Consider the following 25,998-nt stretch of genomic DNA (forward strand, 5'->3'; position numbering starts at 1 on the left):
CAGAGTCAGTCAACATTTATTAAGCACCTACCACATACTGGGCACAGTGTTAATTACTGGGGATACAAAGAAAGGCTTATCTAAGACAGTACCTCTGCTCAAGGAGTTCATAACCTAATAGGGGAAGATAGCACATAAAAAGAAGCCAAGAAGGGGAAAGAGAAGTTAGGGGAGTAGGAGAAGGGCTTGAAGGAGGAGCAGATGGTAAGGTCTGGAGAACCTTAGGATGCAGTGGTAGAGAAGATGGTAAAATCTGGCAGTATTCCATCTCATGGGAAGCAATAGAGTTGATGAAAGTCCTTTGAAAACTGTAAAATCCTATACAAGTATAAGGTACTATTATGGTTATATTTATGGCCAGCGCAAGCAAGATACAATTTATGAACTAAGGGGGAATCTAAACAGGACTAAGTTATAATAGCAATATTGTCAACATAACGGTACCATTATGAAGGCTCGTGTGTAGGATACAATTATAGGTTTCTTTTAATTGCTTAAGCAAGGTTATGAGCCCTTTGGCAAGGGGGCATTTATTAAATAAAAGTGTGTATGTTAGTGATGTTTGGAGCTATTTTTAGGAAGGGGTTCATTGAGAAAAGCAATGCTTCTTCTTTGGGCCAAAATACAACTAATCATGTGTAACTTTTGTTAACCTTAAAGTGCTATATAAATGTGAGCTATTACCACCCGTTCAATGTGTCTGAGATCTCAGCTACACAGGTGTTACATCAATCACTGTGGACTGCTTTCTAGACTATCCCATCCTCTATGACCTTTGTAAATGTTCCAATCCATTCTAGCTCTAAATCAGATGAGAAGGGCTGATATATTTATAGCAACACGTTTTGTTGTGGAAAAAAATTGGAAACAATGGGTGCTCTTCAATTGGGTAACAATGGAACAAATTATGCTATAAAAATGCAACAGGACATTATTGCACGATAAAAAATGAGGAATGTGACAGATTTCAGAGAAATATGGAAAGACTTGTGTAATAACAATAACAGATAGTACCTGGAGGCCAGGGATTATTTGATTTTTCAGTTTGTAACCTTTTTCCTAGAACAGTGCTAGTACATAATGGAATAGTGACTAGACCTGTGATTTCTTTTATATGGAGAGTTTCTGGAAGTAGGAACACCCCCTACCAGCAGGTCACCTTGTCTATAATTTATTACAGTCTTAAAAAATTGCCTAGAGATGGTTAACTTGCCCAGGGTGACAGACATGAAGAGCAGGTATATGATTCCCAAGAGCTGATTATAAAATTTTCAGTGTGAATAATCGTACCTCAAACACTATAAATTAGGTATTGTTTTATTGATTTGTTGATTGTCTAGACTTAAGAGACAGAGGAAATGTTAATAATGAAGTTTAAACTTAAATTATGTTAAACTTGAAGACATTTTTTTAGGGGAGCTGGTTGTTAAATATTGACCAGTCCACTACTGGCAGGGTAAGCCTTGAACACAGGTCTGTCTTCCTGTCTTTCTCTCTTTCCACGAGGCCTCACAGTCTCTGGTCATGGACAGGCCCTTACTGTTTTTGTGTGATTGTGTGATACACTGCGATTGGTGTACTCGCTGGAGTAATCTGTGTGATCCCCCTTACAGGACAGACCGACAACAGATACCAATGGCAGAGGAGAGGGGGTGAGAATGGGGGCAGCTTGGAAACGTCCTGGAAGACTTCCCAGAGGAGGGGGCACTCGAGCTGGGCTGCACAGGACGGGCAGAAGGGACAGACAGACATGATCCCAGGCTGGGGGAAGTTCAGATTACTTAATATTCCCAAAGGAGCAAGTGACTTCACCACTTAAGGCTTTGGAGACTGTGACACTCCAGGGCACCCCCAGGGCCAAAAGCCTGGTGGAGGACTGAGTGCCTCCCTCCCCTACCCCTCCCTCCTCCTCCCCTCCTTGCCCCTCCTCCCCTCGCCGCCCCTCCCTGCTCCTTCTCCTCCCCTCCCTGCCCCTCCTCCCGCCGCCCCTCCCTGCTCCCCATCAGGATTCCAGTCTCTGCCTTCGGCTCAGGCAGCGGCCTGGTCGCCCGGATTGGTGGGGTCCTGACGAGGCTCAGAGAGGCGCCGGGATTGGCTGGAGCTCCTTGGCTCGAGCCCCACTTGACAACTGCAGTCGGGGAGAGGCTGTGCTGGAGCCGCCGCCGCGGGGCCGGGGGAGGGGTCTCCTGCCTGCCTGCCTGACCGAGCGACGGAGGGACGGGCGGACGGATCTCGGCTCCCAGCACTCCGCATCAGCCCGCCGGGCCCGGCTTTTTCTTCTGTCGCGTCTCTGGGCTCACGCCGGAGCCCTCAGGTGAGTGACCCTTGGGGAGGGGAGAAGGGAGGCGAGGCGGAGGCGGGGGCGGGGCCGGGCCGGGCCAGGCGTCCGCATCTGGTTCCCTTGGTCACCACCTGTCAGAGGGCCCGGCGCCTGGGCGGGGTAGGGGGAGCGCCCGGGAGCTTCCCGGGGCGGAGGCCGGGAGGGCGGGGGGAGGGGGCTGAGGAGGGCGTGGGCCGGCCCCTCCCCCATCCCACCTGCACTCCGGTGCCCTCCCGGGAGGGGCGTGGGGAGCGCTGAGCGGGAGCGAGGGCTGAGAGGGGCGAGTGCTCCCCTTGGTTCCTCCGCCACGGCCGGGGCTGTCAGCGGTCAAGGCCCCGGGCTTTACCTAGAGACGATGCTCCCGTGCCCGTCGGTGGTACGGCATTGGGTGGCCCTGCCGCGCCCCGGCTCTGCGCCTCTTATGTAAGGGGAACCGAGGTATTGTTGGGGCCATGGGGTTGTGGAAGGGGGCGCCTGCGTGGAAAGAAAGGGCTGCTCCCAGCATTGGGAAAAGACTGGAACGGGAGGGGCACGGCCCTGCCCAAGGAGGGCTGCCAGAGCTGGCTCCCTCTGCCTTGGGTTTGGGGGGATTTTTTTTGGGGGGGAGGCTGTTTTGGCCAAGTGATTCTCCTTAACCTCCCGAACGAACGAACACTAATCAGTCATCCCGACTGAGGGAGTTTTCTGGACACCTTGGTTCCCTTTCCTTCATGAAAAGGGTCTTTGTTCCATCCTGATTCGTAGATTATGATCCTAACACTTATGTACCCCTTTTCCCTTCCTTTGTTGTGACTTAATAGGATGTTTCATAATGTTGGTAGCCGGAAAATGAATCCCTGGGTTTTTAATATATTGTAAACGGTTTTTCAATGCAAACGATTTTCATTGCAATTTGCCTGTTAAAATTTTTTTGTCTCTAGTGTCACGTGTAAGTAACAACTCCCCCCCCCCATTTTTTAAAACTGGAAAGGAGAATAAAGATAAATAGTATTCTTTGTTAAATCATTTGTTCTCTAGTGTCATTTTGGAAAATGTAGTGATAAATCATTTTATTTAGGAAAAGTAGTTTGATTCTAAGGTGATGGGACTATCCCAGTAATTTTTTATTTTCCTTTTTTTAGGGTTCGTAAATTGGGCACAGCCACTCCATCCTTTTATTCTTTTTTTTTTTTTACTTCTAAGTAAAGACAGTAAAAAGGGATTTAAGCTAATAAGATAAAGCTAAAAGAACTGGGAGTCATCCATATTCCTGGTGTGTGACAACTCTTTAATCCTTTGCCTACCTTGCTCTGTCTGTAAAATAAGGGTTTTCAGCTACCTGCAAAATGCACAGGAAGTGAATATTTTAATATTACCTATGAATCCATTTGAGACTTTTTAAAAATTGCTGTATAAGATGCTGAGAATTCCAGTGACTAGATCACCAGTTCTAGTGCATTGTAAGATTACTTGTATTAAAACCTTTATTCTACTGCTTACTGGGTCTTGCTTAAGTGCATTTCTTTATACATAAAATGAAGATAATACCCATTGTTTTAGTCACAGGAATATTAGTTAAATAATACATATGACAGCATGCTGAAAATAAGGATTCTGTCAACTCATAATTGTTCACAGTAATAGAGGGAAACATTGTCAGGGATAATTGAAGCATAATTCATTCTTCTGGTTGGAGTCGAGTTGTTCTTCATAGCATGGAAACTATTAGGGAGTTAAGAAACTTGCTGTGAGTGCAGAACTGTATCCCAGAACAAGCTTGGGCATGCTAAAGCTTGGTAATGGGGAATCTTAATGTGAGGTGTGTACCATATGGCAGAAGTCTTTTGATTCCCAAATGGTGCATGGTCATTCTCTATAATTGGGTCAGGGTTGCTTCCCTGCTTTACTATGTCCTCAAGCTACCTGGGGGGTATGTGACATTTGGGATAAGCTTCCAAGAAATACAGTAATTTTAAATTTAGTTATTGGGTCCTCAGACAGTTATTGGTGGAATCTCTCTACATACTTACAGATGATCTCTTTATTGTCAAATCTGATGGCCTTTTCTCATTGCTCACCTTTTGTGACCTCTCTTTGGTATTTGACACTTTAACCACTCTCTCCTTATGGATACTCTCCTCTCTGGGTTTTCCTGGCACTGCTTTTTTTTCTGCTACCTGACTGCTTATTCCCAGTCTCTTTTACTGGCTCATCATTCTCTTAACTGTGGGTATTTCTTAAGACTTTGCCTGGGTCCTCTTCTTTCTATTCTATCACTTGGTGACATTATCAGCTCCCATTTGCAAATGACTCCAAGATCTGTGTATTCAGCCCTTGTTTCTTTCCTGAGCTCTATGTTTCATCACCAACTTCATGTTATTTAAACTGAATTCATACTGTTGGCATCTCATACTTCTCATGTCTAAAATGGAACTCATTATCCATCCTCTCCCTCTGCCACAACATACCCCTTTTCAGGACATTTTTTTGTTAAGGACACTACTATCTTTGTCTTTCCTCGGGGTTTGAAGCCTTGATGTCATCCTCTGCTCTGTCCTCTCTTTCATATCACATATCCAGTAGATTGCCAATTTTTTTTGCCTCTATAACAAATCTCACATCTCTTCTTTTCTTTCTGCTCCTATAGCCACTTTATACCCTTATCACTTCTCTCCTGGATTATTGCAGTCACCTCCTAATTGGTTTTCTTGTCTTAAGTGTCTCCTCACTCTAGTCTATCTGCCCAAAAAGGCCAACATGGTTTTCCTAAAGCATAGGTTTTGATCATACCACTCCTTTACTCAAACTCTTCTTGTTACCTTTGGGATCAAAAATAAAGGCCTTAATAGGCATTTAAAGCTCTTCACAACCTGTAATCGTCCTATTTTTCCAATATTATCACCTATGACTTCCCCTTCTACTGCCCAACCAAACTAATCTTACTGTTTGTCACACACCACATTCCTTCTGCCTTCTCTATGTCCCTCTTGCTTAGAAAGTACTCTCTCCTCATCTGTTAGAAGACCCAGTTTCCCTCAAGGGTCAGCTCACATTATACATGAAGCCTTTCCCGATAATCACAGCTATTAGTATCTTCTGCCCTTCCTTTAAATTACCTTGTATTTGTTTAGTAAATGCACACACACAGGGGTGCCATCTCCAGTTATCCTGATCTATGCCTTGCCAGTGGACACAGATGGCTCTAGAGAAAGTGAGGCTGGTGACCTTGTACAATCCTCCCTCACTTAAATTCGGTTCACTTCCAAGTCATGGCATCGCTTTCCTGACATCATAGTCTTCTTTGATAATGAAAACACAAACAACAACACAGACAGACAGACAGAAACACGCAAACACAAAATAGATAAAGAATTGAAAGGGATTTTTTGTTTCTTGGTAGAATGTAAACTCCTTCAAGACTTAACTTTTAACTATTTGATTTTTTCCTTTGTATCCTTAATACCTAGTGTTTAATAGGTGCTTAATAATTGCTTATTGATTGATAAAAAAGTATGTCTTCCCAAAATTTCTTTTTAAAAATAATATTCTCACGTAATTTAAAACTTCTTTAATATCTTAGAGTATGTGAAGTAAGTGACTTGTCACCTTAGTGAAGGAAAACAAGTTTCATGCATCTCATGTCAGAACTTGGCATTTATTTTTGAATCAGTGAAAGATTGGGATTGATTTTGTTTGGTTTGGGATTAGAGAGACAATTTGGATAATGAGTGGGTCCTATTTAACTTTTTCTTTTCACTTGGGGAAAGTGGTTACTATCAAGATTTTGTTAAAAATTACAACTGTCTGAAAATGTATATATCTTTTTTATGATGTTTATGCATGAGCAAATTTCATTGGTACTGACAGGGGCCCTGTTTTGTGACTTTTTTGACAGGATGAAAAAGCAAATGGAATTTTGAGTAAAATTTTCACTTGCTAAAAATGAGTTTTCTGGGTATAAAGTTACAAATACTTGTTATTGATGCATTTGGTGTCCTAAAGAATTTTTGTTTCAAATAAATTCGTTTTTTTGGAGGGGGAGAGGCGAAGGCAGGGCAATTGGGGTTAAGTGATTTGCCCAAGGTCACACAGCTAGTAAATGTTAAGTATCTGAGGCCAGATTTGAACTCAGGTCCTCCTGACTCTAGGGCTGGTGCTCTATTCACCGTGCCACCTAGCCGCCTTGCAAATAAATTCTTACAAATTTGTTTTAAATGTTTTGTATGTACCTTTGAAAATAACATTTGGTAGGGTTTTTCTCACCACATTCTAAATAAACTAAGGTTTTAAAATAAAATTGTAAAAGTATTTCACTGAATAACTTATCTTCTTATAATGGATCTGTGATTTTTCATTGGTGTAGGAGCTCTCTGTGAAGAACTCCCTCCATCAGTGTACATCAGCATCTGCTTAACAATTTATATAGATTTAGAAAATTACCTGTAGTACTGAGAGATTAAGTGACTTGTTAAGGGTCATTGTTAAACTAGTATGTGTAAGAAGTTGAACTTGAACCCAGGTCTTTCTGACTCCAGAGCTGTTTATCTGTCCTCTAGATTCTGCTACTTGTCAGTATGATCTTTGACAGTAGTAATAACCACATGTCTAAAATAAAAGAATTTATAGCATTGTTACTTTGTTCAGTAGTGATCAAATCACACCTATAGTGTTATGTTCAGTTCTGGTGGCCAAAGTCTAAGAGTGATATTGACAAGCTAAAATCAGCCTGTGAGAAGATGAAGGGATCAGACAGAGTTGTCTGTTGTTTTATTGTTCAATCATATCTAATTCTTTGTGACCCCATTTGGGGTTTTCTTGGCAGATATGCTGGAGTGGTTTGCCATTTCCTTCTCCAGTTCATTTTACAGATGAGGAAACTGAGGCAAACAAAGTTAAGTGACTTGCCCAGGGTCACACAGCTAGTAAATGACTGAGGCAGGATTTGAACTCGGGTCTTCCTCACTCCAGGCCCAGCTCCTTATTCATTGCACTACCTAACTGATCCTGGGCAAGCCATTATCATTATGTATCATTATGGAATTGCAGTAGACTAGGGGAATGAAGGGAAATCACAATGGAGTTAGAAGGGGCCTTAGTCTCTATCTAGTTCAACATCCTTGTTTTACAGATGTGGAAATGGGAGGCCCAGAGAGTTCAAGTGGTTTGCTCAAGATGACATAGGTAGTGACAGAATCAGGATTTGGACCTGGGTCCTCTAATAACAAGGTCAGCACCCTCTTTCCACTGTACCATGATTCTGGCATCTTGGTGTGTTTATCTGGGGTAGATAAGACATGGTAATTGTATTCAAATATTTGAAGGATAGTCATGTAGAAGAGAAAGCAAATTTGTTTTTTATTGTTTCATTGTTGTTCAGTTGTGTCCATTTCTTCATGACTCTGTGGACCATAGCACACTAATACTGTCTATGAGGCAAAGATAATGGAGTGGTTTGCCATTTCCTTCTTCACTGGATTAAAGCAAATCGAGGTTAAGTGACTTGCCCAGGGTCATACAGCTAGTGCATGTCTGAGGTCAGATTTGAACTGAGGTCTTCCTGACAACAGACCCAGATCTCTATCCACTGAGCCACCTTTGTAGTTGTCTTTAAGTTATTTTAAGTCATGTTGAACTCTGTAACATCATTTACGGTTTTCTTGGTAAAGATACTGGAGTGGTTTTGCCATTTCCTTCTCCAGTTCATTTTACAGATGAGGAAACTGAGGCAAGCAGGGTTAGGTGACTTGCCCAGGGTCAACACAGCTAGTAAGTGTCTGAGGCTGCACTTGAATTCAGGTCTTTCTGACTCCAGCCCCAGCACCCTATCCACTGCACCACTTCATTGCCTATTTGCCCTTTATTGTTTTGGAGGACAGAATAAGGACCAAGAGGAGGTAGAAGCCACCAGGAAGCAGATCTTAGTTTAACAAGAAAAGCATTCTAATAATTAGATTTGTCCAGTGATAGAATGGAATCTCAAGTGAGCCCTTCTCATCATTGGAAGTGTTCTCCAAGTGACCATTTGTATATAATTAATATTAAAATCCTGGAGTAAAAAACTTAATAGAGGTAGCTAGTGGCTCAGTGAATAGAGTGCTGGCTTGGAGTAAGGAAGACTGGAGTTCAAATCCTGTCTCAGACATTCACTAGCTGTGTGACCTCGAAAGCTATTCAACCTCTGTTACCTTAATCTATTGGAGAAGGAAATGGCAAAGTGTTCCTGTATTCTTGCCTAGAAAACCTGTACGGGGTCACAAAGAGTCAGACACCACTGTATGACTAAATAACAACAAAAAACTTAATGGCTAATTTAATAATATCTACCCCATTGTAAGGAGCATTGTGGATAGTGACCAGACCTCTGAATCTGGAGGACCTGAACTCAGTCAAATAGATATTGTGTGTGTGAGTGTGTGTGTGTATACATACTTGTATATATAAGTATATATTCCATATATTGGCAGCATGACTCTAAGCAAGACGCTTTTTGTATCCCAACAACTCTTTTGGACTATAAATTGCTGAATGGTTGCATTGGGAGAGGGATTTTCCTCAACTGAAATTCATTATACCATTCACAGCTGAGGAAGTGGAGGCATTGAATATAGATGGATTTTTCCTAGTAGTTTGACTGTGAAAAGGTGAAGAGATATTGGATATCAGCTGGGGAGGGTGGAAAGATAAATATATCTATATATATCTATATCTATCTAATGTATCTATCTGTCTGTCTGTCTGTCTGTCTATCTATCTATCTATCTATCTATCTATCTATCTATCTATCTATCTATCTATCTATCTATCTAATCTATCTAATCATCTTTCTATCTCAAGCTTGGAGAAGTTCCAAACATGGGAGGAAAGAGCTAGTAGATACTGGAAGATTGAAGATAAAAGAGAAGGAAGAGACAAGCTCTAAGACAAGGTGTCTAAACTTTTTTTTGTGTGTCATAGACTCTTTGGCAATTGGGTGAAGCCAATGTATCACTTCTTAGAATAAATGCAAAAAATAAAATAAATAAAATTTCAAAGGAAACCAATTAAATTGAAATAAAGATATAATTTTTTCCCATCCAGGTATACAGATCTGGCATGGATCCCTTGTGGATCTGTAAACCCTAGGTAAAGAACTGCTTTTGGAGGATAAAGGAAGGGGGGATGTAGTTAGGTGTACAAGTAGAGGGTTTGGTCTGTCTTGTTCTTATTCCCCCCCCAACCCCTTCAGGCAAGACATGAAAAACCTAATAGTAAACCTATTTAATGGACAGCGTTTTTTTGGGGAAAAAAAAGGAATTGACCTGACCATCTTTGAAAAACTTCACAACTGAATGCATCTTTGTATAATAATAATAATGTTAATAATTATATAATAATATATGTTATATTATATAATAATAATATAGTGTTCTTTGGTAGGAATGCAAGAATATGAAACAAGCACAGATTTTGTGCTTTGACTGTTAATGCAACATGAATTAAATTATGATTATAGTGTTAAAATTAGTAAATTTTTCAATTCAAAATACAGATATTGAAATTTTTTTAGATTTCTTACTCAGATATTCCTGTATGTTTAAGATTTGTTTAGTATCTAAATTATTGTAAACTACATATAATTATAGTTATAAGCTTAGTAACCTGTTAATTTTTGGGGGTCTGGTTTTGTATAGATACGTAACATATTTTTTTTTTTAAGCTCAAAAGTAAAAATATAATTGCAACAGTCCTTTGACTTCTTATTTTTTTTCTTTTCTAGGTTTTTCCCCAAAGTAAATTTGAATTTAGGTATCATAGTTTTGAGAATTAAGAAGGGCTAGAGAGTTTAATATTAGACATTAGTTTTAGAGACAGTCTCTCACAAAGGGAAACTAAAACTTTGATTTCTAGTTCATTGCTTTGTTTGATGGATCCTTTGTTCCTCTGGCAGAAATGCAGCAGAAAGTCTAGTCAGCTTGACAATACAGATTCCAAAATTACTGGCAGAGCAGATTGTGGTTTGGCAATTTTTGGGTAGACATTTGTTGTTATTTCTTTTTTGGATGTGATCAAGTTTTAAATAAAACAGTGTAGATGATATAGGTTGCATAAATGTGTAACTGAGTTAGGGGAAGAGATTTCTGTGTCTATATTCAGACCTCCATCCTTAGGGACTGGTGATTAGCATCAATTACATTTTACTGTGACCAGTTGTGGGTTTTTGGTTTTTTTTCTTTGTTGGGAGAGGGAGTATGTATTCAAAGCTTTCCATTGTTGTCATATTTAGGTAGCAATTTTTTAATGCTTTAAAAAATTTAAGGTAACTTTTCCTTTCTCCAAAGTTTAATTTATTTTGAAATATCAGATTTCTTTAAATTGTATTGTTTTTGTGTTGCGAAATTTGAGGTTCATCTTGTTTTTAAAGATGATGCTGTTACTAGTCCTCTGAAATAGAATATTTAAGACCTTCAAGATATGATTTTTTTAGTTTTTCATTTGCACTAATTTTTTGAAGTGTAAAATAGTTGAATATTTAATGATTTAATCTAAGGAATTAAACTACTGGGAATAATAAGCTATACTGATTGAGGATTTCGTGGCTTTTTCATGACAGTATGTTTTTATAGGTTTTTTATTAATAAAAGCATCTTAAAATATTCATATGTATACATATATACATTAGAATAAATCAATATTTGGATCAGATCTGAGGATAATTGTTAGAGGTTCTAGCAAAATAAAAACCTTTAGTTTGAGGTGTCAACATTTTAAACATTTATGAATTGTTCTTCAACTATTAATCTGCCAAAATTAATGGAAGAAATAGAGCATAAAGGAGAATAGAGAGTATTGTGGAATGTAAAAATTGGGAGAAATTTCCTAGTTGGAAGAATTGTCAATAGGGGAATCTGAGAAGGGAGACTATTCCATGTGTAGAGAATGGTGGGTGTAAAGACATCAAGGTAGAAATGTACAGGATGAGACTGGAGAATGGCTAATAGTTCAGAATGGTCAGATTTTTGAGTGCTCAAAGGTCAGTACCATGAAATAATGCTGGAGAAGTGAATTAGAACCAGATTATGGAGGACCTTGAATGCTATACCAGGGAATTATACTTCATTTAGTGGGCAGTACCAGAGGGGAATGATATGATCAGATTTGCATTTCTATATTATTTAGATGGATCTGTTATCTCACAAATATGAGTACTCCCTCTGATGATATATGTAGTAAACCATTTATATCTGCTTATCCTGTGCAGCTCTTGTCCACAGCCTTCTAGTAAATCTGCCATAGGGGGTCTGCCTGACATTCTGGGGTCCTTTCTAGTTCTCTTGATATTGCCAAACCAGACTACCAAAGAATTATTTTGTTGAGCTAGAAAAAACAATAACAAAATACTTTTGGAGGAAGGAAAAAAGATCAAGAATATCAAGGGAAATAATGAGAAAAGTGGGAAGGAGTAACAGTACCTTACCAGTAGCAGATCTAAAACTGTATTAACAAAGTAAAAATCATCAAAACTATTTGATACTGTCTAGAAAGAGTGATTAGGTACCCAACACACAAACAAACTGCCCCTCATAAATGCAAAGACCGTAGCTATTGGGGTAAGAACAATGACAAAAACTGCTAGCAGAATGGGAAAGCATTCTGAGAGAAATTAGGGATAGACCAACATTTCACACTATATATCAAAACAAACTCCCAATGGACATACATGGCTTAGATAGAAAAGATAACATCATAAATTAGAAGAGCAAAGAAGAAATTACCTTTCAGATCTGTGGATCAGTAGTGTTCAGATTAGAATTATTTTCTCTGATAAAGGCCTCTTATCCAAGATATATAAATAATTGATTAAAATTTATGAGAAGGGGCTGCTAGGTGGTGCAGTGAATAGAGCACCGGCCCTGGGGTCAGGAGGACCTGAGTTCAAACCCAGCCTCAGACACTTAACACTTACTAGCCTGTGATCTTGAGCAAGTCACTTAACCCCAATTGCCCTGCCCTCCCCCCTCCAAAAAGCAATAAAATAAAATTTATGAGAAAAAGATCTATTCCTCAATACTAAGGCAAAAAATATGAACAGGTATGTTGTTTCAAAGGAAGAAATCCAAGCCATCAGCAGCCATAAGAAAAAATGCTCCAAATTACTAATAATGAGAAAAATACAAATTAAAACAAGTCTGAGGTGCCACATCATACCACTCAAATTGGCAGAAATGGAAAACTACAGATATTGGAGAGATTTTGAGAGGAATAGAATGGCAGGCATATTATTGCTCCATAAGAAATCACTTAAGGGACAGTTTCAGAGAAACCTGAGAAGTCTTTGTGAACTGAAACAAAGTGAAGTGAGCAGAATGAGGAAAACAACTTATCCAATAAAATTATTGTAAAGTAAAACACCTTTGAAATGCTTAAGTACTCTGATGCAGTGCCCTGCCATGATTCTAGATGGTTAATATAGGTGTATCCTACTACCCACCTCCTTTCAGAGAGGTGATAAATATAAGGTATAGAATGAGACATATGTTTTGGAGGTATGCAATGTGGAAATTTGTTTTGTTTGACTCTGCATATTTATTACAAGAAGTTTTTTTTTTATCCCAGCTGGGGGCAAGGGGCTAATAATGAGATTGCCAAAAAAAAAAAAAAGAAAAGAAAAGAAGGGCATTGAAGCTATTTTTAATAAGAATTTATTATTCATTTATTTTTAATATCCATTAAAAAAAATGTTGAGTTTTATATTCTCTTCTTCCCTCCAGTTCCTCCCCCATCCATTGAGAAGGCAAGCAATATGATAGCAATTATATTTGTGAAATTGTGCAAAAATGTATTTCCATATTAGCCATCTTTAAAAAAAAGGCAAGAAGAATAGAGTTAAAAATTATGCTTTTTGAAGCTTTTTAAAAGAATGCATGGGAGAGAACAGAAAAAGGGTCAGAAGGAAATACACATAAGCAGAACAACTTTGAAAGCCACAGGTTGAATTCATCATTAACTTAAAAGGAAAAGTTAAGCTATACATTGAGACTCTCAGTTTCGTGCACAATCTTTTTTTCTGTTCTAATTTGTAGATAGAAGTATTTATTTTATTTGACAGTTGTAGAATTCAACATAAAAAGATGAATAAGAATAAGAAAGATGTCACATGGTCTTTTTTTCCTTTCAGACATGCATTTTTCCGATTACATCCTTTATACTGTTTCTCCTGGATGATTTCTTGTTTGTCATGTTGTAGTCTGTTCATGACCACAGTCTACCTTTCTGTACGTTTTTGTTCAGTCATTTTTCAGTCGTGTTTGAATCTGTGACCCCATTTGGGGTTTTCTTGGCAAAAATACTGGAATGGTTTGCTCATTTTACAAATGAGTAAACTCAGACAGAGTTGAGTGATTGCCCAGGGTCACATAGCTAGTAAGTTCTGAGGCCACATTTGAAGTCAGAAAGAAAGGTCTTCCTAACACCAGGCCAGTGGTCTATCCACTTCACCATTTACCTGCTCTCTATTACTCTTTGAGTGAAATCCAAATTTACTTTCTTGGAGACTGTCATATTTTATGATTCAGCCATAGATATCACCAGGAGAATGTTGCCATTAAAAGGATGTGCCTTTTTTTGGAGGGCAGTTGGAGTTAAGTGACTAGCCCAAAGTCACATGGCTAGTAACTGTGTCAAGTGTCTGAGGCCAAATTTGAACTCAGGTCCTCCTGACTCCAGGGCCGATGCTCTCTATTCACTGTGCCTCCTAGCCACCCCTAATGGATGTGCCTTTTTTAAAGTTTATTTATTTTTAGTTTTCAACATTCTCTTCTATAAGTTTAAAATTTTCTCTCTCCCTCCCTTCCCCTCTCCCCAAGACAGAATGCAATCTGATATAGGTTTTATATAGACATTCCTATTAAACATATTTTCATATTAGTCATGTCCTATAGAAGAATTAGAATGCATTATATTGTCACTATATTGTGTTTTTCCCCTCTAAATTATCACTTTTCCCTCCTTGTGTAAAACACAATAATGTCTTTTTAGTTGTTTTATCATAATTTATTTTAAGGCTTCCCTCTTCCCACCGGCTCTCTTCTCCTCATCCTCGGGATCCCTTTTCCCTGTTACTTGTTACCCCATTTTGTGACTTCATTTGTAACCCCCATTTACAGATTTGTAATTTTGCTTAATTTAGTAGTTCCTTTTCTCTTTCTTCCTTTTATCTATTTAATTTATCTCTTTGTCTCTTCTATATGACTTTTGCTTTTCCCCTTGTCTCCTTGTACACTTTTAGAAAGAAATATCTTTCTTAGTGGTCTCTCTGATGTTATTTTGTTGTTGTTGGTTGCTGTATTTATTTACTTGCATATATGTTATCTGGGGTGTTTGATTTGTTCAGGTCTGATTTTCTTTTTAGGAATACTTCAACATCCAACTTTTTTCATTTCGGTTTTTGTTTGTAGGGCTGTATTTTGAGCCCAGCTTCTCTTTAGAATACATTGTTTCATTCTCTATGTTTTCTGGTGGGTGCAGAATAGTCTTCTGTTATTCATATTTCCTTTTTATTTGAAGGACTTTTTCCTGGTTGCTTGCAGAATTTGTTATTTGCCATTGGAATTAAGGAATTTAATTATTTCTTAGAGTTTGTAATGAATTTTTTAAAAACGAAAGCAGTCTGGATTCTTTTGAATGACACTTTGTTTTCTGTGTTCAGAAGTTCTGGGGAATTCTTTTGTATTATTTGCATTATGGTATTCAAGTTTTTTGGCTTATGCTGTTCTGGGAGGCATGTAATCCTTAAGTTACATATCCTGTTTTTGAGATAATTATGTTTTGCTTCCATAGAAATCATATTTTCTTTTAATGTTATTGTTTTCTGCTTCTGTACTTCATTTGACCTTCATTTCACTGTATTTACATTTTGGTTCTCTTTTGTTTGGTGAGATTTGTCATCGTGAATTCAAGTTTTTCTGATCTGCCAGTTATTTTTGTTTTGTATAATAGAAATTGTTGCTTTTATAATTCTTATTTCTCTTTTAAACTATTGAGGAATATTATCCTACGGTTCCAAGCTCTCTTGGGAATCCAAAGGATCAGTTGTTCATTTTCCTTTGTCTTGCAATATTTATTAATAGATGTCTGGATTCTTCAAGTTGATCTGGGGTCCATACTCTCTTCTGTTATTAATAGCTTCCCTGTTGGTTTATCTACTTATACTCAAGGTCTTTAATTGAGTTTTCCTTCTCCTGAGAACGTTTAGTGATTTCAATCTTTCCCTTTTATCCCGTTGCTCACATTTTTACTTCTCACTCTGTGATGGTTGTTTCCCTGAAGGTTGGATCTAAAAGCTCTCTCAGCCTCTGTGCACATTGTTTCATGTTTCACTAGCCTCAGTCTTTGCCCTAGGTGATTTTTTGGGGGAACAGAATTGGCCTCAGCCTGATGCTGGGCTCTTTCCCTTATGCTTAGTAGAGTGCCACTCAACCACATACACCGCCAGAACTTGGTGGGCAGTTGGTTAGGACAGACCTGCACAATTTGGCAGTAGGTAGGGGGTAAAATTAAAATAGAATAAACTTCTTTGGGTTGCAGATAGGTTTTTAGCTGCTCATTTTCCAAGTAAAGATATAATTAATTATTAAACTATTTTGCAAATAAATCATATTTTAAAAATTCAATTAATATCAATTAATTACACTTATTATTTAAAATTTTTATTTATCATGAACTCACATTAATGTTAAAAAAATTACTTTGCTAAGCAGTCCAAGTTTTAATAAATTTTTCAAGTTTTCTTACTGTTTACTGTAAGGACCAAAAACACAGCAAAAAGATATGACTCTTGCTATTCTCCAACTAGAGATAGACTGCTGGTGGTTGGTTGCCTGTGGGTCATGTGCCAAACAGGAGACCATGCAAAGTGGCAACCCACATGCCACATTACATGACAGTAGTGACTAGTGGAAGGCTGGTTGGGGGTGGTGGTGGACAAAGCACTTGTTACATCTTTAATTCCTTTAACATCCTCCACATTTTTTGTGGGCTGCCCCAAATCCAGTGGTGGTCCACAAGTAGCCCGAGGGCCATATGTTGTGTAGGTCTGGGTTAGGAATTTGTTTTCTTTACTGTTTTTTGAATTGTCATCTCATTAAGGTTCTTGGAGTTTAAATCTAGACTGGAGACAGCTGAAATTGCTTTACCTCTTGCATATAATGTCTGTTCTCGAGAAGTCTGAGAGATTATGAAGATAAAAGAAAACATCAATTTCTCTATCTTGTTGGTCACAAGATGTGGTGACTGGAGAACCCTCCCCCACCTCTGCAAGATTATAGAAATAGATGTAGTATTACCAATTACATTATTATCGAAGATGCTCCTTTTCAGAGCCACTTCAGTTTTTATTTACAGTGTATTGTAACTTAATGATTATTTCATCAGTTCATCAGCAATCATTTACTTCGAACATTAATTAAATACCTACTAAGGGCCGGGTGCTATGTTAGGTACTGGGGATACACAAAAACTAAATAGACTCTGCCTAGGGGCAGCTAGGTGGCACTATGGAGAGAACTCTGGACCTGGAGTCAGGAAAATCTTAGTTGACATTCACTGTGTAACCCTGGGCAAGTCTCTTAAATTTTGTCTGCCTCAGTTTCCTTAACTAGCACCTCTGAAGGATGTTGTGAGGATCAAATGAGATAATGTTTGTAAAGTGCTTGGTATAATGCCTGGCACATAGTAGGTTCTTAATATTCAACTTCCCTCTCTTGATTTGTGTTATTCTCAACTCACTTTTTCTCACCTGAATGATCCATTCAGTTGCTAAGTCTCATCAGTTCCACAATAGTACTCACATCCAGCCTTGTAGTTGGGGACCTCATCACCTCTCAACTAGATGGCCTCTAATGGGTTTCTTGCCTCAAATCTCTTCCAACTCCAAACTATCCTCCAGTCAATCAGCAAGCATTTTTTAAGTACTTACCATGAGCCAGGAACTGTGCTAAGTTCTAGAGATACAAAGAAAGGCAAAAACAGCTCCCTGCCATGACAAGTAACTTACATTCTGTCGGAGGAGACAACTTGTAAATGACTAGTGGGGTGTGTGTGTGTGTGTGTGTGTGTGTGTGTGTGTGTGTGTGTGTGTGTGTGTGTGTGCGCACGTGTGTGTGTGTTTTAGATTGTAAATAATCTCATAGTGCAGGCCCTAGCAGCTAGGTGGACAGGGACTGAGAACATTTTTCTAGAGAAGATGGAATTTGAGCTTAGTCTTAGAAACTGAGAGGCCTAGGTGAAAAGGGGAAGCATTCCAGTAACGGTACAACCAATGCAAAGGCATGGAGGCAGGATGTAGAGGATGGTGTTTTAGGAACAAGTAGACCATTATAGTTGGTTCAATGTGAGAAGACTGGAAAGGTAGCAATGGGTTAGATTGGGCTTTTTTTTTTTTTTTTTAAGCAATCAGGGTTAAGTAACTTGCTCAAGGTTACACGGCCAGTTATTTCTGGGTGTGGTGCTAAGTATCGGAGCCCAGATTCGATCCCCAGGTCATCCTGACACTGGAGCCGGTGCTCTTGCTCGCTGTGCTACCTGGCTGCCCCTAGATTGGGCTTTAAGTGACAAATAAAAGACATGTCTTATCTTGGAGGTATTAGCCACCATTATAGTTTACTGAATTGGGAGATGAAGTAGTCAGACCTACCCTTTGGGAAAATCTGGTCACAATATAGAGGATGGATTGGAGAAGAGACTTGAGGGAGGGAGACCAATAAGAAGGTTTTAGCAGTAATCCAGGTGTGTGAGATAAAGAGTTTAGAGTCTGAATCTGAGATCAGAAAAGGTCTTTATTCTTTCTTATGAGAAAGGGCCCTCTGCCCCTGTTGCTCAAATGGCATCTGCCAGGGAGAGAGCAACAGGTAGAAGCAAGCCCATGGTTATATAACCTTCTAAGGCAGAAACCCAACCCCCCCCAACTGGCCTTCACTCTCATTGGTAGGGAAGCCGGCCCACAACCTAAGTGCGGGGATCTATCTTGGAGACAAAGGACACGGAAACATGTGGGTGTCCAATGCAAGTCCAGGAAAGCAGTTTTATCCTTATTTGGCATATCTTGTGCTGAGGTGGCACTGGGGAGGGTCTCCATTGCTCTAAGTCCCAGATTCCTGTAAGGTCAGGTGACCTCTGAACTTAGGCCTAGTGGATGCTGAAGCCACTCTAAATTTGATTTTTCAGAATGAGGAAACTTCACTGCAAATTATTCCTCACACAGGTGAGATGGGATTGTGGGCTGAACTAGGTTGGTAGCTGTGGGAGTGGAGAGGAGACACAGAATAAAGATTGTAGTGATTTTCCTTAAGGGTGCATCTAAACATGTCACTCTCCTTCTTACCCTTCTGTGATTTTCTACATAAGCTTCTTTGTTTGGTTTTCACAGTCCTTTGCAACTTGGCCCTAACCTATCTATCTAGCTTCATTATATATTATTCTCCTTATGCTGCAATCTAGCCAAACTGGCCTTCTCACTATTCTCTATATACCGTGTTTCCCCGATAATAAGACACTGTCTTATTAATTTTTTGGACAGAAAAACACCAGAGGGCTTATTTTCAGGGGAGGGTTTATTTTAATGAACATTGACAGCAATTTTAATAAACAGGTAAATGTGAACAAAAAAATGTACCTTTATTCAATAAGCAAATCACTGGGGAAGAACAGGATGATGCGCTCACTGCTGCAGCTCTGATTGGATGCAGCTCGGAGCGCGGCGTGCATTTCACGGGAGGGGGGGGCCGGTGCATACAGAGGGTACCGTAATGTAGCGTGTAGCGCAGGGGATCACCTTCACTACAGTAGCAATCTCAATAGGGCTTATTTTAGGGGGAGGGCTTATTTTAGAGGAATCTTACACAATGAAGGGAGGGCTTATTTTCGGGATAGGTCTTATTATCGGGGAAACATGGGTATGAACATTCTATTCCCTGTCTCTGATTGCATTTCCTCCTTACCTCTCCTCATAGATTCCCCCACTTCTTTCAAGATTCAGACCAAATGTCACCTCTTATATCAAACCTTTATTTATAGCCCCCTCAGTTTGCTAGTGTTGCTCTCCTTTTTTATTTATTCGTCATATACATATTTATACACATACACATAAATTTACTATTGTCTCTCCAATAGAATTTAAGCTTCTTGAGAGCCAAAATTGTTTTATTTTTTTTGTTTTTATATCCTTAGCGCCTGGTACAGTGCCTGGCATGTAGTAGTAGGAACTAAATAAATTCTTAATAAAAAAATAATGCACTCTATAGAATTTATTGAGATGATAGTTGGAAAGTCACATGGGTACAAAATAGAGCTCATGCTATCCTTAAGCACTGGGATAGAGGTGAGGGAGGGGTTGGGAAGCAGTTATTGGCCTTGTTCGTCCATTTTTGAAGAGAACCAATGACATCATGGGGTGATGTCCTTTCAGGGATATGCAGAGGCTAGAGATACTGGCAGCTTCCTGCAAATCCACCCCAGTACTCTTACCTCAAGGGTCAGAGGCATGACCATGCAAGAGACCCTGGCTTGGCTTTGGTCACAAAACTCATAGAGGGCAGTATATTTAATTTAATTTATGTAGACAATAAATGGTAGGGTAGGCAGTATTTTTTATAATTCTTTAATTTGGGTAAATTGATAGTTTAAAATAACATAACTTTTAAAAGTTGTGCCGTAAAAATCTAAAGTAATTTTGTTAATATAGTTTTTGTACAGTGTAACTTAGAAATAAAGTAATAGGATCAGTATTTTGTCTCTTATTTTCCTTTTGTTATGTAGGTTATCAACAATGACTGCTGAAGAAACAGTTAATGTGAAAGAGGTTGAAATTATCAAGTTAATCTTAGACTTTCTGAACTCAAAGAAACTTCACATCAGTATGTTGGCTCTTGAGAAGGAAAGTGGAGTCATAAATGGCCTGTTTTCAGATGATATGCTTTTTCTGAGGTATGTCTTCATTAATCTCTCAGATTTTAATCTTCATCAAAGAAATGTTTTAAGAATTAATGAATTTATAGACATGAAGCATTAATTCATTGTCATAAAATGTTAAATGCAGAAGGGACCTTAGAGATAATTTAACTCTCTTATTTTACAGATGAGGAAATTTAAGATTTAGAGAGGTAAAGCTTACAGTTGTTGCCCAAGGTAACAGTAAACTAGAGATGAACTTAAACCTAAATTGAAATCTGGTGTGTTCTTTCTTCTTGTACTATGCTGCCTTTTTTCTCATATTATGGTAAACATACATACATGCCTGTCAGTAAAATCTTTACTATGTTGCTATTTGTTGGTGTCTAATAGATGGCTTCCATAGGCCTTTAGGATGTAATTTTATTATAATACAGTACAATAATTGATATTCATAATGACCTTGAGTCATTAAAGAAAAGTTACATTTTTTTCTAAGGCATATAAGATTATAATATATTTTATGAAGATTTTTATCCAAAGTGTTTTCCCTAATGGAGAAAACTTTGATGTTGAAGATGATTCATTCTTTAAGGATAACAGATAACACAACATTTAGAGGGCACTTTAATTTTGTTAACTCCTGTGGTGAACTTAATGGGAGGGCTTGAACAAGAGGCATACAGATGTGGATGGATTGCAGTTTGTAATGGAGGGAATATCCAGATTCTTATCACAAAACCATTTGAGTTGAATTAGAGCAAAATGCTTTTACCTACATTATCTCATTTGATCATTTAGCCAAGATATGGAAAATCTATATAAGCTATATCTAATGGTGGTATTTGTTATGGAACTTAAGAGAAGGATTATCTTTAGTGATCATGAAGTCCAGGTTTTATTTTTAAAAGCCAAATCGCCAATTTTACTGTAGCTTTGGAAGAACAGCAGAGATACATAACCAAGAAACCAGAATCATCTTCAGGTCAAAAATAAGGCTGTCTTGAATTGAATGTAAAAAGAGAGTTCATAATTCTACATTAAATTGGACTTTCTTCTTTGTATACATCCTAATTGGGAAAGTTACTTAGCCTCTGTTGGTCTCATTTTCCTCAATCTTAAAGATGCTATCCAATGTCCCTAATCAGCTATCTTTTAAGAGATTCAATTCAAAAACACATTTTGTAACTTGAAAAGATTTAGCTGTGGATGTCCTTCCTGAGGAACAAACAGTACTTTAAAAACCTTTATTATGTTAGCAAAATTTTTTACTAAGATTTATTTGTATTTTCATATATTTTATGGAATCAACACTGCCTAAGCCCAGGGAGGCTAGTTAAAGGTGCAGTTCAGTAACCTTTTCGAAGGCAATCAATGACTCTGGGGACCTTTTCCTGTGAAGCACTGATTCTCAAGCAATGTATCTACCCAGATGTAGGAAGGTGAGGAGATGTAAATCCCTGGGAAGCCTTTGCCATCATCTAAGTGGATAGGTGTCAGAGATATGTAGGTCAAAGGTCTAGAAGGATAGAATATTTCAAGTCTCAAATAAGAGAATGTGTTTTACAGAATTGTTGGGTTGGTAGAAAATAAGATTATCTTTTTAGAGGTTTAGGCTCACATGTATCTTAAAATCTGGTCTCCTCTGTAGATGTCAAGATAACATTTGTTTATCTGCTTCTGAGTTGAGGCATTAACTGAGCCATGAAGTACCAGTGCAACCTGTGGCAAGTCTTTTTATTGGCACTGAATCTCAGAGGGGCCATTTCTATGGTAGAGGTTGACCCTCAGTTGAAGGGTGGGTATCTGTTTGTAAGTTGGGACAGGCTACCAGCTATCTCTCATGTCCTCTAGCTAGGTCAAGCATAGGACATCTGGATATGGTTTTTGTGTACAATTGGGCACAGATGCACAGAATAAGTGGAATTATCTGATACCTAAATATATTCTAATTTAGTTCAAAGCATTTATTAAATGCCTCCTTTGTCAAGACATCATTAGGTGTGGATGAGGTATAAAGTTTAGATGAAACATAATTCCTGCTTTCATGGATTTTATATTCTACCAGAGGGATATGATACACAGATAATAATTATAATACAAAACAATATATCAATCCATAAAAGAAGTACAAAGTACTAAGAACATAATAAGTACATTGGAAGCAGCTATGACTAAAGGATTATTAGTAAGAATATCTCCATAGTTTATGATTTTTTTTTTAAAAGCAATTGGGGTTAAGTAACTTGCTCAAGGTTACACGGCCATTTATTTCTGGGTGTGGTGCTGAGTATCTGAGCCCAGATTTGATCCCCAGGTCATCCCAACGCTGGTGCTCCTACTCTCAGTGCTACCTGGCCGCCCCTAGTTTATGATTTTTTGAAAGTGCATTTAAAAATTATTGTGAAAAGACATAGGTTTTACTTCAACTTCTTGTAACAAAAGAAATGCCAATCTTATTACCTGGCTTAGCAGAATATTAACTTTATAAAGCCATCTTGCCACCTTTCCTGTTTTTAAATATTGCCAGTGAAATTTGTAAATGTTGATTACTAAGATAAATATGTGTTTAATTTTTTAAAAAATTCATATAGACAGCTAATCCTCGATGGCCAGTGGGATGAAGTTCTTCAATTCATTCAACCCCTAGAATGTATGGAAAAATTTGACACAAAAAGGTAAGATTTCATTTAAAGTTTTACATTTGATCTTTGCTAATCGTTTAGCTTCCTCACACTACTCCTTTCCTCCTCCCCCTCTCCCCAAATAGGATCAGGCTTAGTCTAGAAATAAGTTGTAGTATTTTTGAGTTTGAATATTCTTAGAGGAAAAATATCATGCCTGTTTTTAAGTAATATTTTACCTGGTTTTGTAGGTGCAAATAAGAATGTTTAATCAATGAGGTTGCTGCCTAAAAATATAGCTTATTTCATAGTGCTTCTCTAGAAAAGCTATTTTTCTTTTATTCTAAAATAGCTTATGAGATATTACTTAGTTTATTAAAATACTGTTTTATCTGAATCATAGAAGAGCATTCATTTCTTATTTTCACTTCTCAGTTGACTGTTGTAAATCCATTTTAGGAAATGTCTTCTGAGAGAGAAAGATTATTTTCTTTTCCTGTTAAAGGCTGTTATAAGGGGTCCCTTGAACTTGTCTTTTTGAGTTGCCATATTTTCCAGAAACATTGGACCCAGAGTATTCAGGAGACCCTGAATGTATCAAGGATGAAGTTCCCCTTGAGCTGACATAATGTGTTGTTGCACCCCAAGTTGGACTCCTTGTATGTCCTTGGGAGGCAAGACAGGTGCCAGGCTGTTTTTGCCAGGCTGGGGTAGTGCTTGGGCCACTGGAGTCCTTTGCAGATAAGCAGGTCCTCCTATCTTCATAGCTTAGCAGTTCCCAAGGGAAAAGAGGGAGGCTTTTGCCATCACCTTGCTCCTTCCCATGGGGAGTGGTCTTGTCTTTTTGTCTCACTTTTGCTTGTGCCTGTTCCTTCTCCCATATCACATCCCTTCCTGATATCCCCTCCTCCCTTTGTCCTGCTGTTATAAAAATGTAAACTTTTGTGAAGACTGGGAACCTTTTGAGTTCCACATACATGTTCATTTCTCTTGTTAAATAAACCTGGTTTTCACATAAATCTCCTGATGTGATTGCCTGTTGACACTCCTTAGTGCTTTCACAGGGTAGCAGTGAAATGCCTAGGCATAAGCACAACCACATAGTCCCAAAAGTGGGCTTAGTTGAGAGGAGGATAGTTGAACCAGGTCATCATCACATGACAGTAAATATTACCCATGTCTTGTAAATAAAGGGAAAAGTAGTTTTTCTGACCTTGAGTAAGATGGATAGTAGTGTGACTTCAGGATTGTAGACTGGTCAGATATAACGTTTTATCCCTAATTATGTAATATACCTTCCCTTCCCTTTGCAGGAAGGGGCAGGTCACTAACTTTAGTGAGATAATGATAGAGATAGTGATAGATAAATCATTTTATTGAATTGGGTTATGTGGGAGAAATCATTTGAACAAAATAATCCCCATAAAAGTGAAGAGTAAAAGGATCTTAATGACTTGTTGCAATACTGTGTTTGAAGGGGATAGGTAAAAAGGGGGTTGGACTATTATTTGGAGAATATATATAGTTGGAGGAGATCTAGCCTATTAGCAATTTTTAAATAAAAGAGACAGATAAAGAGGAAAAAAGAACTTGGCAGAGGAACAGGGATGGGAACAGGACACCTAGGGTATTGTTTTGGGTTGGAGACTTAGGCTGGCAAAGGACTCAACATGGGGATTTCGTGCTAGATAATAAAGTAGTAGAACATAATCCACACTAAACATATCTTTTTTGTATGTTCTTGATTAATTGTAATTAAATAGCTATTATTTCTGAAATTACACTTTCCCCCTTTGTAATTACAAATAGCCTTGTTTAACCAAGATGGTCTGAAATTGGTAAGGGAAAGAAGTGTAATACTTGGAGCTTTAAGGATCTCATGGCAGCAGCATTTGATAGGAAGCTTCCTTATCTCTAGATACCCAGGTTGGAGGCCTGCAGCACCACTTTTAAAAGCAGTAACATTAGTGTTTTGTTTTTATTTTTTTGCTGGCTGTTGACATCTCTTGAGAGTACTTCTATAACTGAAGGAAAAATCTGGGAGAGAGGACAAGGAAGATATGTAACTCTTGAAAAGAACAAATAAGAATTTTTTTCTTTAAAGTGTTTGAAATTTTAAAAACTTAAAATTTTCTAGTAAGACAAATATCCTTTTTAAATTCTGCTCTATATTAAAAGTTGCAATTTTGAGTGAGCACTACCCCAGGTTCATGCTTATTTTTCTGAAAAGTCATTGTCTCATTCCCTTTTAGCAACACTGATATCTCGATGAAATAGCTCCCTATCAGACCTTGCTCATGCTTATAATTAAGGAAAAACTGTTTTTCTTTTAACTCTCATGTAGGTTTTTAAGATATGTTTTATATTGCTTGACATTTTATAGGAAAACTTTTTGTTTAGAGTTTATTTTGGAAATTAAGAGGGTTCTTGCTCGAGTGTGGTGCTATGATTAACAATAGCAAAAATCACTGCGACAGTTAGGACTTGAGTATAAACAGAAATGTAGAGGATTTCTAAATTAAATTCAGTAAGTTTTAGGTACATTTTACTTGTCAGGTATTTGTTTGAAAACCTATCCTTTAAATACAAGGCTTTTTAAAGAAATCATTACTCTTTTTTTTTTTTAACATGGTTTTCATAACTTCAGTAACTAGTTCCTTTTTTCATTTTTGGATTAGTAGATATATGTTCACCAAAGGAATTTTTTATGATTTTTAGTGTGTCATGCTTTCTTTATTTACAGGTTTCGCTATATCATCCTGAAACAAAAATTTTTAGAAGCCTTGTGTGTAAACAATGCAATGTCAGCCGAAGATGAACCTCAGCATGTAAGACTTTTATTTCTGAAGGTTTGCTCCATGGTCTTCTCTTTTGGGGTTTTGTTCATTAAAGCAAAATATGAGTAGCATCATCTTTAATTCCCTCCAACATTTTTCTGAAGTGGCACCTATAACCTGCTAAAAGCTTTAAGTCAAGGTTACCAGTAATGCCACTTTCTGTAGTGAGTTTTATTAGAGATAAATTCATTAGATGGTTTAATTTAACAAATATTTATTAAGCGCTTAGTATATGTAAGGCACTAAAGATTCAAAGATAAAAAATGAAACTCTGCTTACCCTTAAAGTCTGTAAAAGATATATACAAATAATGTAA

The 25,998-nt window shown here is 38.0% G+C and overlaps 1 protein-coding gene across 6 annotated transcripts in view; it reads left to right on the forward strand.

Annotated features, from left to right (window-relative positions):
• Window positions 1–2,011: 2,011 nt before the first annotated feature.
• Window positions 2,012–25,998, forward strand: part of WDR47 (WD repeat domain 47) — a 77,461-nt gene continuing 53,474 nt past the window's right edge. For 2 of the 6 annotated variants that reach the window (XM_069090459.1, XM_069090460.1), the window contains exons 1-4: window positions 2,522–2,743; window positions 20,090–20,257; window positions 22,816–22,899; window positions 25,589–25,694. In XM_069090459.1, coding sequence (XP_068946560.1) covers window positions 2,676–2,743; window positions 20,090–20,257; window positions 22,816–22,899; window positions 25,589–25,694 — 426 coding nt within the window. In that variant the 5' untranslated portion in view covers window positions 2,522–2,675. Of the gene's footprint in view, window positions 2,315–2,521; window positions 2,759–20,089; window positions 20,258–22,815; window positions 22,900–25,588; window positions 25,695–25,998 lie in introns of those variants that run through there. The other 4 variants (XM_069090461.1, XM_069090462.1, XM_069090463.1 and 1 more) reach the window with 3 other exon arrangements.

The sequence above is a fragment of the Petaurus breviceps genome, unplaced genomic scaffold (genome assembly GCF_028583685.1).
Source record: "Petaurus breviceps papuanus isolate PSGF00001 unplaced genomic scaffold, PetGlider_PUasm1.0 186, whole genome shotgun sequence".
Taxonomy (NCBI): Eukaryota; Metazoa; Chordata; class Mammalia; order Diprotodontia; family Petauridae; genus Petaurus; species Petaurus breviceps.